At 39.5% G+C, this 15,501-nt stretch overlaps 1 protein-coding gene across 4 annotated transcripts in view; it reads left to right on the top strand.

Annotated features, from left to right (window-relative positions):
* LRRC8C (leucine rich repeat containing 8 VRAC subunit C) overlaps positions 1–15,501 on the top strand; it is a 189,307-nt gene that overhangs the window by 100,420 nt on the left and 73,386 nt on the right. For 3 of the 4 annotated variants that reach the window (XM_049879853.1, XM_049879851.1, XM_049879852.1), the window contains one exon: positions 5,456–12,099. The exons of the other annotated variant lie outside the window; for it this stretch is intronic. In XM_049879853.1, the coding sequence (XP_049735810.1) occupies positions 5,459–7,729 (2,271 nt within the window). In that variant the 5' untranslated portion in view covers positions 5,456–5,458 and the 3' untranslated portion in view covers positions 7,730–12,099. Of the gene's footprint in view, positions 1–5,455; positions 12,100–15,501 lie in introns of those variants that run through there. 4 annotated transcript variants of the gene reach the window in all.

Below are 15,501 nucleotides of genomic sequence, written 5' to 3'. Positions count from 1 at the left end.
ATGATTTCAGATGAGAGTTCATGAATCCAAATTTTAATGAGCTGCTTCTCCAATCCCTGCAAAACTCTTGGGTTTCTTTTCCAGAAGTCCTACCTAGATATCATCACAGACATGGAACAATTTTACATGCACAGTGTTTTTTTCCTTTTTGTGAATACTTGAGGAGGATTTTGTATACTTTTGTAATCCAGATGTCAGCAGCTCCTTAAGACCTAGAGAAGACTGAGTCAAACCGCAGTCCCTTGCCCTCTCTAAGATTTAGACAAACCCTTGGAAGTTTCTCGTGGTCCCTGTAGCTCCCAGTTTCTGTTTCCATGGAACTAGTTCAGGTTATAGATTTTTATTGTGAGGTGCAGAAAGCAGTTTGGCCTTTTGTTCTGGGCTCCTGAGAGCTGGACTATAATTAGGCTAATGAGTGAAAGCTGACCAAGGAGGACCACCTGGGGGCCCAGTGCTGACTAAGGCTCACAAGACATGGTATAATCTATCATGGCCATGCTGTGAGGTCCATAAAAGCCCTGAGCCCTGAGGCTCAGATGAAGCTTTCTGGTTGGTAAGACAAACATATGCTTCTAGGAGGGTAGCACATCTACTTGTGACGTGGAAGCTCCATGCTGGGCCCCCTCTCAGTCCTTACCCTAGGCATCTCTTCGTTTGTATCCTTTTTTGTCATATTAAAGCTGTTATTGCAGGTATGGTGCTTCATGTGAGATCTGTGAGTCATTGCAGTAAATTGTAGAGCCCAAAATAGTAGCAGGGGTTGTCAGGCCTGAAATGGAGGGCATCATATGGACTTCCAAGCTTGTGGTTGGTACCCACTGACCTAGCCCTGGGTGGCCAGGGATGAGAGACAGAATGGCTGCATGGTCAGCTGGGGTCTGAATTGAACAAGGGAGGGAAGCTGAGATTTCCACAGGATGCAGTTGGTGTGTGGAGTGGGTTTTGTTATTCACCACACGATTTGGTGATCTTAATCTCAGCTTTGTTTACTGTGCCTTCACATTTACCCATCCCAGGAAAACTCTCTGCATCTGCACAACTTTGATCCAAGCATGAAATTTTGTCCCTTTCTGTGATTTCTACAAAAGTTGTTCATGAATGTGTGGTAGATTTTACAAAAGGTTCAGGGAGGTTGAAAGGGATGTATATGTCAAAATAGAGATAATGATTATATGCTCCAGCTCTAACCTCCTGCAATATTACCTGACCTACTTCTTTACTTCTAGACTCCTTTCTCTTCTGCTGACTTACCTCGTACCTCCACACCTGTCCACTGCAACCTAGGGTAGGCAGTGTAGCTGGCTCTTTGTTGCCTTGGCTGCACCTGACCCTTGCACTTAGTAACTCACCTTCTCTGTCCCTCTCTTCTTCGTTCCCACACTTACTTAGACATTTTCCTTAACATAGGTGACTTCATGCTAAGAAGAATTCTGGTATCAGCTTTTATGAGAATAAGTTTTCTTATTTTGCTGTAGTCTGGATCATGTTTTCTTGTTCATCTTCCTTCTCTAAAAAATTATTTTCTCTCGCCTCCCCCATTTCTTTCTCCTCCTTCACCACCCCGCCCCCCAAAAAAACCCACATAGCTCTGTCTCAAGCCTTTGTCCTCCAAAGGCCATCTGAGGGTTGTCCCTAGAAGAAAACAGTGGCATTCTTCTGCATTGCGACATGTTTGTTTATGAGCTGGTGGTGATGATCTGAGACTTAGTGTTCTTTAGAACTGGATAAGGGGGAGGGAGATTTTTCCTTACTTCTACCCCAAGCTCTTTCCCTTAGCCCAGCACCAGCAGCTTGGAGTCCTACAGTTATCCTTTTGGAATTTGTTTTCCAGGCTTTGCAAACTCTTTAAAGATGGGTAAAGGTAAAAAGAATGAGATATAGGTTTAATCAGGTGAATTTCTAAAAAAAGCAGAAAAGGTAAAACAAAAACTCCCAAGTTCTTACAAGCTGCTGCTATTCACATTGATGTGACAAAAACACCTTTTACCCTTTTTCGAGGAGGCCCATCTACCTTATTTTTTCCATCTTCTTTCTCTTTTTGATTGTACCTTTGAAAACAATGATCCTTCTCCCAGTTTATCCTGATGCTGCAGAGTTCAGAAATGCTGTTATATTAAACACGTAGGGCAACTCACGCCTTTCTGTTCTTACGGCTTCTGTTCTGTAGCTGTTTTGCTGTTTAAATCTTCATACTGTTTACTGTTGGGCTCCTTTCCACCCACTCCCTAATTTGCCCTGTTCTTTTTCATAATCCTGGAGTGAATACCTGCTTTCATATTCTTTTGGAATTCTACTCTGAGCTGCCTCTCTGCTGGAGTCTTCTTATATTTCCTCAGCAGCGTGAACAACTATGGTTCTTAGTGACTAAATTCCAATATTGTTTCTACTCAGATGTCAGTTCTGATTAGTCAACAGCTTTTGGAAAAAATCATTGTCTTTACTCTTCTGGGATTCGAGTAGGCACATTTCAAATATTCTATCTTCGCTAAATCTAAAAACAAACATAAAATCAGAAGGCTGAAAGGAGCTTGAGGAGGTCATCTCTGTATTACCCACCTAGGTTGGGCTGTTGTACATAAACACACCCTAGCGTAGGCTTGGTAAAATGAAAAGGCTCTGTGGAGTAATAAAAAAAAAAATTTTTTTTTTTTTTTTCTCCACAGAGCCTTTTGTAAATACCTGCCCTGCCATTTCCTAGCTATGTGAACTTGGACAAATTGCTTAAGTGCTCTGAACCTTGGCCAGTTTCCTTTTTTGTAGAATGGGAAGAATACTACCTGCCTCCATAGCATGGCAGATGCTAGCCAAGAAGGTGCCTTTGTGCAAAATATAAAAAAGTCTCCCACTGTGTAGACATAGCCCCAAAGGCACACAGGTGAGCAAAGGGAACACAAGCTAGATTTTAGCCTCCACTTGCCCCTCAGCTGGGCATCCTGGTGCTTTGCATAACCTAAACCCTGTACAACAGCCAAGCTCCAGGGGTAGACCATCTTCTACTTCCAGAGCAAGCCTTGGGGAGAGGCTGGGCAGGGGGACAATAATGGAGCCCACCTGGTTGCTTGGCAGGACTTTAGCACCTTAAGAAGGTGTCTGCCTTTTTACCTTCTAAGGGATCTTGTTTTCACACTGATTTCCCTGTATTTTCATCACACCATTAACAATGTGATATTAACATATTAGCTCAAAGGTGTCACTCTTGGAGAATGTGCTCAGGATGCATTCCTTTTCCCTGTGGGTTCCCACCCTCCACCCTCTACTTCACAAACGGTTAAGAGTATTAAATGAGGCCACAAGTGGGAAATCATCTGAAACGTGATCCCAGCCACTGAATTTCTTAGTTTTTCTTTTATGTTCCTTTAGGATATTCTGGCATTTGTCTAGGCTTTCTCCTACAATTTTCTCTTCCAGTGGTTTCCAAAGTAGGGTGCTTGACCCCCCCTCCAAGAAATACGAAAGATGCTCCATTGAGGTGTGCAGGGAAAAAAAAAAAAAAGATCTTTTATTTATATTTATTTTAAACTTAAAGAAATTTAGCTTTACTAATATTTGATGTATGAATTGAGGTACATACTTTATGAATACAGTTATCAATAAACCAGTTGCCATTGAGTCAGTTCTGACTCATGACGACCCCATGTGTTTCAGGGTAGAACTGTGCTCCATAGGGTTTTCAGTGGCTGATTTTTTGGAAGTAGACCACTAGGCCTTTCTTCTGAGGTACTTCTGGGTGGACTCAAACCTCCAACCTCTCAATTAGCAGCCAAGCACATTAACTGTTTGCACCACCCACGGGCTTCACAATTATAAATAGACTCATTTATATGGAAATAGGTGAGCATGCTAAGCTCTATTTCTGTGTTATAGCTAAGTGGCAAAACTGTTTGAAGACTCAGTTCTCACACCTCTGTAGCCACAGAACCCTCTGAATACAAACACATTTGGTATTCTTCTCTACCTGCTTTTAATTTTTATAGTAGGTGGTGTCCTTCTGCTTTATCTTTCAGGACAGCACTTTATAAATCGTCTAGTGAAATTTTCTCCTTTCAAATTGGTGTCCTTTTGGTTTAATCCTAGAAATAAAATAAAATGAGAATGTGTTTTATTTTAGGTAGCCTGGGCTGGATGACATTAAGCAAGTTACTTCACCTTTCTGTCCCTTGGTTTCCTCGTCTGTAAAATGGGAATAATCAGAGTATCTGCTTCATAGTATTGATGTGACAATTAAGAGTTAACACCCAGGAAGTTCTTATAGGGTCAGCCATATATTAAGCACAATAAGAGTTTGCTGCTCATCTACATCCCTAGGAAAGGTGTCTTCTACACCTAGAGGTATATTGGAAATAGGAGGACTAGTCTCAGCTCTGGATTAATTTACTTACTCGACAAATATATACTAGTGGTCTCTTATGTACCAGACACTTGGCCGAATGTCAGATGCTCCACTCTACTGTCAAACTTGTGCTCTGTTTGATGGTCTGTCTCCCTTGTCACCAGTTTGTGGTCACATTCCTGTGCCACAGCAGTCCACTTTCTAATGAGCTCAGTTTCTATTTCTATTTGGAAAGGGGCTTGAATCTTTGCTGTGCAGAATCACTAAACACTGTGGATTTCTAGACATTTGACATTTTAAGATACAAATAGACTTTCCCCTGCATTATTAATTCAATATGTCATTGCTGTCAACTCCTTGGTTGTTACTCCTGCTCTGAACTGTTTTGGTTATTGTAAACAGTTCTGCTTTTCATAGATTTCTTTCTGGGGATGATTCCTCCAGATTGACTCAAAGTATAGTCTTCCTATCGAACCTCATCCGCAAAGAGAATGTTTTTCCTCTTTCCCAAATCACAATCTTATGAGACTACTGGACATTCTTAGAACTTAGTATTCTTCTCAACAAATTGAAACAGTGGTAGAGGGATAGAGGTTCTGTGTAACATGTTGCATGAAAAGATAACGATTTTAGATTTAATCATTTTATTATTGAACACTTCTGTATTCTTTTCTCTCTCTCTTGCTGGAGAAATGGTTTTTATAAGAACTTAGTAAAATTCCTATTATATGAAAGCCATTTGTATTTTTCTATACTTATGGTCCAGAATATGGGTAGAAAGAAAAGGGGAGATGATAAAGATGGGAGTTTCTTCTATATGTCCTCTTTCCACTCCTTTTGCTCCTCATACACAAAAACACAAGAATTTTCCCTAAATATTTATTTTGCTGTGACTTGTTCTGTGTCCTGATACAGGCCTCCTGTGTTTTGTGTCATGAGCAAGATTGGATATTTCATTTTTCCAACATAATAGGCTAAGAATAAAATCTTGGTGCTGGAATTGAACGTTGTATAATCCAGGCAAAGGAAATGGACATTTATTGGATGTTATTGCTGCTTTCTTAGCACTAATGACATTATGAAAGTTCTTTGAGTAATATAATTGGAAATATTTCTGTATTTTAGGTCATGCAGGACAAGATCATCTGCCTTCCGAAAAGAGTGCAGCCTTCTCAGAACCATTCTTCTGTTTCGAATGTCTCTCAAGGAGTTGCCAGTACCACCCCACTGCCTCCACCTAAACCATCTGCTACTAACCCCGCCACTGTGGAAATGAAAGGACTGAAGACAGATTTGGACCTTCAGCAGTACAGTTTTATAAACCAGATATGTTATGAGCGAGCCCTCCATTGGTATGCCAAGTATTTCCCTTACCTTGTCCTCATCCATACCCTGGTCTTCATGCTCTGCAGTAACTTTTGGTTCAAATTTCCTGGATCCAGCTCCAAAATAGAACATTTCATCTCAATCCTGGGGAAGTGTTTTGACTCCCCCTGGACCACACGGGCTTTGTCTGAAGTATCTGGAGAGGACTCAGAAGAAAAAGACAACAGGAAGAACAACATGAGCAGATCCAACACTACCCAGTCTGGTCCAGAAGGCAGCCTGGTCAACTCTCAGTCTTTAAAATCAATCCCCGAGAAGTTTGTGGTTGACAAATCCACTGCAGGGGCCCTGGATAAAAAGGAAGGTGAGCAAGCCAAGGCCTTATTTGAGAAGGTGAAGAAGTTCAGGCTGCATGTGGAAGAAGGTGATATCCTGTACGCCATGTATGTTCGCCAGACTGTGCTTAAGGTTATAAAATTCCTGATCATCATTGCCTATAACAGTGCTCTGGTTTCCAAAGTCCAATTCACTGTGGACTGTAATGTTGACATCCAGGACATGACTGGATATAAAAACTTTTCTTGCAATCATACCATGGCACACTTGTTTTCAAAACTTTCCTTTTGCTACCTGTGCTTTGTCAGTATTTATGGATTGACGTGCCTTTATACTTTATACTGGCTCTTCTACCGTTCTCTAAGGGAATATTCTTTTGAGTATGTCCGGCAGGAGACTGGAATTGATGATATTCCAGATGTGAAAAATGACTTTGCTTTTATGCTTCATATGATAGATCAGTATGACCCTCTGTATTCTAAGAGATTTGCAGTGTTTCTATCTGAAGTCAGTGAGAACAAATTAAAGCAGCTGAACTTAAATAACGAGTGGACTCCTGATAAACTGAGGCAGAAGCTACAGACAAACGCCCATAACCGACTGGAACTGCCTCTTATCATGCTCTCTGGCCTCCCAGACACTGTTTTTGAAATTACAGAGTTACAGTCTCTAAAACTTGAAATCATTAAGAATGTAATGATACCAGCCACAATTGCGCAGCTAGACAATCTCCAAGAGCTCTCTCTACACCAGTGCTCTGTCAAAATCCACAGTGCGGCTTTATCTTTCCTGAAGGAGAACCTGAAAGTCTTGAGCGTCAAGTTTGATGACATGAGGGAACTGCCCCTCTGGATGTATGGACTCCGGAATCTGGAAGAGCTCTACCTAGTCGGTTCTCTGAGTCATGATATTTCCAAAAATGTCACCCTTGAGTCTCTGCGGGATCTCAAAAGCCTTAAAATTCTCTCCATCAAAAGCAATGTATCCAAAATCCCTCAGGCGGTGGTTGATGTTTCCAGCCATCTCCAGAAGATGTGCATACATAACGATGGCACCAAGCTGGTGATGCTCAACAACTTGAAGAAGATGGCCAATCTGACGGAGCTAGAACTGGTCCACTGTGACCTGGAGCGAATTCCCCACGCTGTGTTCAGCCTGCTGAGCCTCCAGGAACTGGACCTGAAGGAAAATAATCTGAAGTCAATAGAAGAAATTGTTAGCTTTCAGCACTTAAGAAAATTGACAGTGCTAAAACTGTGGCATAACAGCATCACCTATATCCCAGAGCATATAAAGAAACTCACCAGCCTGGAGCGTCTGTCTTTTAGTCACAATAAAATAGAGGTGCTGCCTTCCCACCTCTTCCTATGCAACAAAATCCGATACTTGGACTTATCGTACAATGACATTCGATTTATCCCACCTGAAATAGGAGTTCTACAAAGTTTACAGTATTTTTCCATCACCTGTAACAAAGTAGAGAGCCTCCCAGATGAACTCTACTTCTGTAAGAAACTGAAAACTCTAAAGATTGGGAAAAACAGCCTATCAGTACTTTCACCGAAAATAGGAAATTTACTGTTTCTTTCCTACTTGGATGTTAAAGGCAATCACTTTGAAATCCTCCCTCCTGAACTGGGTGACTGTCGGGCTCTGAAGCGAGCTGGTTTAGTTGTCGAAGACGCTCTGTTTGAAACTCTGCCTTCTGATGTCCGAGAGCAAATGAAAACAGAATAACTTATTTTTCTTTAAAGTTTGACTGAAACATGCTACTACCAAATACAGTATAAATAATTAGGTAGTCTTAATGCCTTTCCTATTTTGTTTTTTTTCTTCTTAACACAAAACAAAATGTACACAAGATTGAGTAAGGACTATGTCTATTTTTAATAAAAATTTACTTGTATTTTTTTCAGCATTAATATTTTAAGGTTTTATTTGTCCTGGAACCTAATATATCTATTGTTTTCTACTGGCAGAAGCAGATGGGTCCATCTGGTATTTTGTTTTTGTTGTTGTTGTTTCAGTCCATTGTTGTGAAAGCGAGGAAATTTTGAGTTGCTTGCTTTTTTGGTATTTTTTTTAATACATGAAAATATTTTGCCAAGGTCATTGTTCACTTGTTTACACCTGTACAGGGTCTTATTTCTGTTTTCATTGTGTGTTGTATACCCAGGAATCTGTGCTAATTATTTTAATACCAGCTGCCCTCTCCATTGGCCAAGTCCTTCATTCTACACTGACAACTTCTGCAGAGTGTAAATTCACATAAGTGCATTGTCACAGAGTATTGTTTTTAAATCTCCCTCCCCAACAGAACCCTAAATTATATTATTTCATACACCTGACTGTTACACTTATCCTTCAGCAAGGAATTTGTGAGTGGGTGATGACAGTAGTCTTCAACGGTGGGCATGCTTGAATTGATCATCTGTAATTTAACTGATTTGCATTTTTACCAACATTTTAAAAATATTTAAAAGCTATACACAAAGGCTTCCCTCCCCCCTTTAACCTCAATACTGCTATGTAGTACTGGTAAACAACCTTAGAGAAACTAGATTTATTGTAATACCCTAGTTGATAATTAAATTTAAAAATCATAGAATTAGAAGCCTGTTTTTTTGAGTAATTGAATCATCTTTGATATCTTAATAGGCGGGTGCGCTGGTTGGAAAAAATTTCACTACTAAAGCTTTGTTAAATAGCTAGCTGGTGCACTCCACTCGGGCTCTCTCCCTTCCTCTGGGCAGTGTGGCAGTGATCAAGTTCTGCCTGTTGCTCAAAATAACCTACTTCTGTATTCATCAGTTTCCCTGAGGACTGGCCATACTGGGAGCACTAGTGATGCAAGCTCTGGAGCGCTATCTGCTCTCTTTGGCTTAAAATAAGTATTTCATCTAAAATGGCTCCTTTTTTTTTTTTTAGGTGAATAAATTGCTAAGTGGTTTTTACTTAGCAATAATTTCTGCCTGATGACCAGCAGAACTTTTATTCATCTTAGCACATAAAATCCAACATAGTGTGGGTCTTGGGCAAATTTTTTACTTACTATTAAGCTGTGTTGAACAATAAAATGAGACACACTATTTGACTTCAATCCCAGACCAGTACTACTGATCACAGGGACTTTGGTTTATGCATCGAATCCACATTGACCTTTTTCAGTGCCCTTGTCTGATCTAAGAAACTTTTGTGACTTATGAAAGTAGGAAGAAAATTTGGGGGTTTCAAAAGGCTGCTTTTAAAAATTGCCCCTTGATCCTGGTGAATTTGCTCAGTGCCACTTTGAATAACACACAGAATGGGAATGTAGGAACAGCTCAACAGATCCATGCACCTCAATCATGTTTTAAGTTTTTGTGGCACATTGTTGGGTGAAGGATTAGGGAAAGACGTGCTTTTCATTTGCTTAATAACCTAATTATGTTGACCAAAGTGCTTCACAGTTTTGTTCAGTGTTAAACTTTTAAAATGATGGTTTTCCATAGCTCATGTATTTAGGCCTGAAATGAAATAGTAACGATAAGTTTTGCAATAGTAACGTGGCCCTATTTCTTGTATGATAAAATATTCAATTCCAGAATATTGTTGGGGTCCTGATTATGAACAATGTGTTGTATTTAGAAACATAACCCTATCTGTTTTAAATAAACACAAACAAAAACTTCGCATATTGTCCATGGTTGAACATGGCAAGCATGACCTGTTGAAAGGTAAGCTGAGGCAGCTGCTGGTAAATACACTGGGTGCACTCTTTTTCTGGATAAAATTTATAGTTATTTTCTATATCACCCTTCAAAAGGGATCTATTCAGGTTAAAATCATATTTATGCTGAAGCCTTTATCTCACATTAATAGATAATCTCATATGGGCTCATAACTGAGATGGATTACTAATAACTAGCTTTTATCACTTGTAGCAATTTGCTCAAAACTCCAAAAGAATTTGACTTGTTTTCTTAATGATTTCACAGGCTGACCTCCAACCTAGGTTTTAAATACCATCCAGTAAATCAATACAGTTCTAGGACTTTATATGTTAACTAAAAAAGAAAATTCATAGATGTTTCTATTCGATTTTATAAAAATTCAAAAGTGTCAAACTTAATTGAGTCTAAATTTCCTGACTCTGGCCCTTTTTAATGTTGTACTTATTTGTGCACACTCTTAAGTAAAAAGCGTTTGATTACTGCTTAGCCTTTAAATGGAACACTCAGGTAAATGAACTGCTGACTTTTCTAACATCCTTTAACCGACCTGCTAAGTGTATAGGGGGTATTTACTTAATCACGTTCTGTATTTTACAAGTGCTCTTGCTTAAAAGAAACAACCCCTCTGTTTCTCCAGCCTTTATAAGATTCATGAGAAACTGCTTCTGTAAATACAAAAGCACCATCTTTATTCATAGCTCCTATGGCTATTGCTGGAAACCCTGGTGGCGTAGTAGTTAAGTGCTACAGCTGCTAACCAAAGGGTCAGCAGTTCAAATCCGCCAGGCACTCCTTGGAAACTCTATAGGGTAGTTCTACTCTGTCCTACAGGGTTGCTATGAGTCGGAATCGACTCGAAGGCACTGGGTTTTGGGTTTTATGGCTATTGGCAGCTCATGCTGAGGAAGCTTTTTTGGTCAGTTTTAATGGTTATATGTAGAAGAAGCAATTGTCTGGTGATGGTCTGGTTGAAATGGAGTATATAAGTATATCCCAATAGAACTGACCTAAGCAGTTCATATCTCAGAAAATTAGTGCAGTTTCTTGTTACGTGATGCAGGTTTTGTTTTGTTTTTAACCCAGCACCACCAATATAGAGGTTCTTGATACAGTCAAACCTGGTATTTACAAGTATAAAATATTTTTATTGCTCATCTGCCCTTTCCCGTCATTACGTTTCCCGTGTAGCCATTTGACGTGGCATCCTGTGCAGCAGGCATAGCTTTTGCAGAAAGGCTTGGAAAATATAACTACTGAGAGGATTTTATTCCTTTAGAGGTGCCTCTTTACCTGGCTCTCCATCTGTCTTTGCAGAGAGGAGTTTCAATAACCCAAAATCTCCTCTGCGTTACCTGGAACGAGGGAAGTCTAAGTTCTTGCAATATGCTATCTTATTGCTGATATCAAGACACAGAAAATAAAATTTGTATCTCTTGTTACCATTTCCCCTAAAAGCAGTTTTTTCATTGCTTATTTTCCTAATTCTACTATAAGAAAAGTCCATTCTTTACGTAGTCTATTTTACTCTCTAACCTAATTTCATACCAAAAACCTGCTAAATGGTAATAATGTATTTATTTAAAAGGTGAACATTCATGATCCATTGTCATGGAAACTGTCAGCAGTCCTTAGTAGTGAACAAATAAATTTTGTTTTTAGAGACCGAGAGTCAACTAACATTCTCTCTTTATCCTGAAGGTGATAATGCCATTAATACAGCTCATATTTTTGGTAGGATCTCAGTAACTCAGGGTAGAGTTCCATACTAACCTTCCAAAAGAAATTTGCAAAATAGCACAATTGTTGGCAAGGGGATTGCTTCAGGGTCTATAGGACTTTCTCATCTTGTCTATTCAGAAACATTGTAAGAAAATTTGGACAGGCTCAACCAGACCTGCCATTGATTTTTCAAACTTAGGCCTCAATGATGTGCTTCTGATCCAATTTCATGCCAGCCTTCCAAAGCAGACATCCACTCTCCCTCCATCTTGCAGAGCTTTTCATTAATAAAGGTGACATCCTTAAGTTCATTTGGAGAGGGAAGCGTCTCTCCCATCTCCCACCTCCTCCCTCCCCACCCAGGGAATTTTTTTTATCAGAAGACCTTGAAAAGGGGTATATAACTTCGGACAACTTAATTTCTTGGTCAAGTTAAATAACAGCTTCTATGCTTGGTTTTTAATGTGGTATAAATTTGCTCCTTCTGAACACCTCCCCCTTCCCTACCTGATTCTGCCTCTTTGCTGCTTGCTTTCTCTCACCATCTGTACATGTTCAGATTGTGTCAAATGCTGGCAAAACCTCTACGACTGTCAAGAAAATGGTTGAAAGTTGATTGTCTTCATGTAAATTCACGATAAAAAGTGTTGTTATTGGGCTATGTAGTACATAGGAAGAGAAAATAACTTAAATAAAGTCATTTTTGTAATTTAACGTTGAGATCTGTCCCTTTCTTATTTGTTTTTAGAAGCCATGTTTGTCGTTGCATTTCTTAAACCATCACAAAGGCTCCCTGTGCTCTGCAGGAAATAGGCTGCTGGGTGTCTACCATGCATTCTTTCACTTTGTGTTGAGCTGGTTTCTGCAATTGTGACTAATTATTTCCTTCCTTAATTCACTGTACCGCATCTACCTAAGATGCCCCGGGAGTTTCATTTGGGTAATTAGTGCCTTAATATGTAATCTGGAGTGCAATTTCTGTGCATTTGCCAGATCAGATTGCACACTGGCTGTCCAGCCCAGCTTTCAGTAAATACTTTTATGGTAATAACTGTGGTTACTTAAAGGAATCAGTGTGGTTCTGCACAGCTAGGCGGCCTCCCGTAATTAACCAGCTTCATTCACTGCGAGTTTAGGGAAGCCCACTGCAAGAAAACTTTATGTACCACTGATGCATAAGAAAATCGTGATCAGTAACTTTCTAAGTTAAATGGTTACCTTACGTATTTGTCTGTATTTATTTATGACCCGTTTATTTTACTGATGGTCAACTCTTTGGAGAAAAATGGCTATTGAGGTGAGGAGGGTTGGAGAGTGTGGTGATAGAAACCGTGTGAATGTGAGTATCAGGAACTTAGAAGAGATCTCTGAAGAAATTTTGGAGACAAGAGCTAGGAAATGCAACAGATTAGAGACATCTGGCAATTTCAGCACAATTTGCTGATAAGAAAAAGGCTGTGTCCACTGCCACCCTCTCCTATCCCATCTTCCGGTCCTGTTATTAACTCAGAATATTGACACAAACGCTGAAATTAAATAAATGTATCCAGTTATTTGTTATCGTTTGTGTCATGGATTGAATTTTGTCCCCTAAAAATATGTGTCAACTTGGTTAGGCTATGATTCCCAGTATTGTGTGGTTGTCCACCATTTTGTGATTGTAAATTTATGTTAAAGAGGATTAGTGTGGGATTGTAACACCCTTACCCTGGTCACATCCCTGGTCCAATGCAAAAGGAGTTTTCCCTGAGGTGTGGCCTGCACCACCTTTTATCTCTCAAGAGATAAAAAGGAAAGGGAAGCAAGCAGAGAAGGGGGACCTCATACTACCAAGAAGGCAGTGCTGGGAGCAGAGCGTGTCCTTTGGACCCAGGGTCCTTGCGCAGAGAAGCTCCTAGTCCAGGGGAAGATTGATGAGAAGGCTGACAGAGAGATAAAGCCTTCCCCTGGAGCTGACACCCTGAATTTGGGCTTTTAGCCTACTTCACTGTGAAGAAATAAATTTCTCTTTGTTAAAGCTATCCACTTGTGGTATTTCTGTTACAGTAGCACTAGATGACTAAGACGGTTGGCTAGCAAGATATGAGCATTTTGGGTTTGGTGGAAGAGACATGAAGAATATGAAGAAAGTCATTTAAGTCAATTTGTGACTCACAGCGGTACTGGCACAAGGCCTGCATAATTCTGAATGTAAGTTTGTATCTCATCTAAAATACCCAGGTTGGAAAAAAGTGAAAAACTATTCATAAGCTGCATTAGTTCTTGTGTACGTCTTTGAATACAGGTTGTACTTCAGATTTCATATTTAAACATAATTGAAAAAAGCAATGTGTGAATAAACATTTATATGATGAGGCATTCCACAAATGTTATTTAGTACTTTCAAACTATTTGAATATTTTGCATGAAAGATATGGGATTAGGCAAAGGTATTATTACCAAATGCCTAAGATGAGCTGGCCCATTTCGATTATTTTGATTCAGGAGTTCTTCTGTTATAAAATTTGGGAACAAGTTGAAGATGGACTTTCTCTTTAGTATATTTTTTAGTTCTTTGGGGAATTAATTTTATTTCAACTCAAACTGCATCTAAACATCCACCCTAAAAAAAAAAAAAAAGGTTGGCTCAATTCTTATTACTATTCTCAGAAAACATACACCTTAAGAAAACTGACATAAAAGAGGCGATGTGTAAATTTTGCATTTTATATCTTCTCCATGGCTCTCACAAGAGAAAAAAATCAACTTCTCAGCAGTGATTTTTTGTGTGTGTCAAAATACACAACAAAATACACACTCATTCAACAATTTTTACACGTACAGTTCAGTCACAATGGTTACATTTTTTCACTTTGTGCCACCATTCTCACTGTCTGCCCATATTGCTTTAATACTATTAATTTAGTCTTTATGCCTATTAAAGTTCTCAACTGTGCTTTAGAGTTACTGTTGTCAATTTGATCTCCTGTAGATAATTCTTCAAAACAACACAATGCTCAAGGCAAACATTCTTTATTAATTGAGCTAAAGTGTTGTTTAAAGACCACTTCATGGGGGTAGTTTTGGTTCAAGGATTGAAGATCATTCACCCAGTCTCAATGGATTTAGTAAGACTGGTTTCCATAAGAATTTGAAGTTTTGTTCCACATTTTTGCTCCTTTTGATCAGGATCCATCTACTGAGTTCCTGATCAAAACAGTCACTAGCAGTAGCTGGCCACCATCCATTTCTTCGGGTCTCATGGCAAATAGTAGTTCATGGAGGCAATTAGGACTGCAGTCCATTTCCCTCTCTGACTCCTGGGTCTCCTCCTCCCTCTGCTGATCTGAGGCAAATAGAGACCAATTGTAACTTGGGTGGCCACTTGCAAGCTTTTGAGATCCCAAGCAGTACTCACTGAACTGGGAAATAGAACAGACACTCTAAAGATAACATTAGGCCAGTTGGCTGGATAGACCAATGAAGCCATGACCCTAATCCTTTGAACCAAGAAAACTAATTCCATGAGGTATTTAGCTGTACCTTTTTTTTTTTTTTTAAGTAGTATCAACAGCTGCAGCCTTTTTTTTTTTTTTGGACTTCTGTTGTTCTTTTAAATTTATATAGAACGCTGTGTTTGCCATTGCACCCTTTTTTCTGGTGTATAGCTTAATATCAGTTCTTTAGGTGCTGTCAAATTGTTTCCAACTCATAGTGACAAAACACTGCCTGGTCCTGGATGATTCTCACAATCGTTGCTATGCTTGAGCCCATTGTTACAGCCACTGTGTCAGTCCAGCTCATCGAGGGTCTTGCTCTTTTTTGCTGACCCTTTGCTTTATCAAGCATGATGTCCTTCTCGAGGGACTGGTCCTTCCTGATAGCATGTCCAAAGTACATGAGACAAAGTCTTCCCATACTTGCTTCTAAGGAGCAACCTGGCCATCTTTTTTCCAAGACTGATTTGTTCATTCTTCTGGCAGTCCCTGATATATTCAGTATTTTTCACCAACCTACTGCATAATTCTACTGCACCAATTCTTTTTCGGTCTTCTTTATTCAGTGTCCAGCTTTCGCATCCATGTGAGGCAATTAAAA

Source organism: Elephas maximus, chromosome 3 (assembly GCF_024166365.1).
Source record: "Elephas maximus indicus isolate mEleMax1 chromosome 3, mEleMax1 primary haplotype, whole genome shotgun sequence".
Taxonomy (NCBI): Eukaryota; Metazoa; Chordata; class Mammalia; order Proboscidea; family Elephantidae; genus Elephas; species Elephas maximus.
This window is presented reverse-complemented; position numbering and strand designations above follow the sequence as displayed.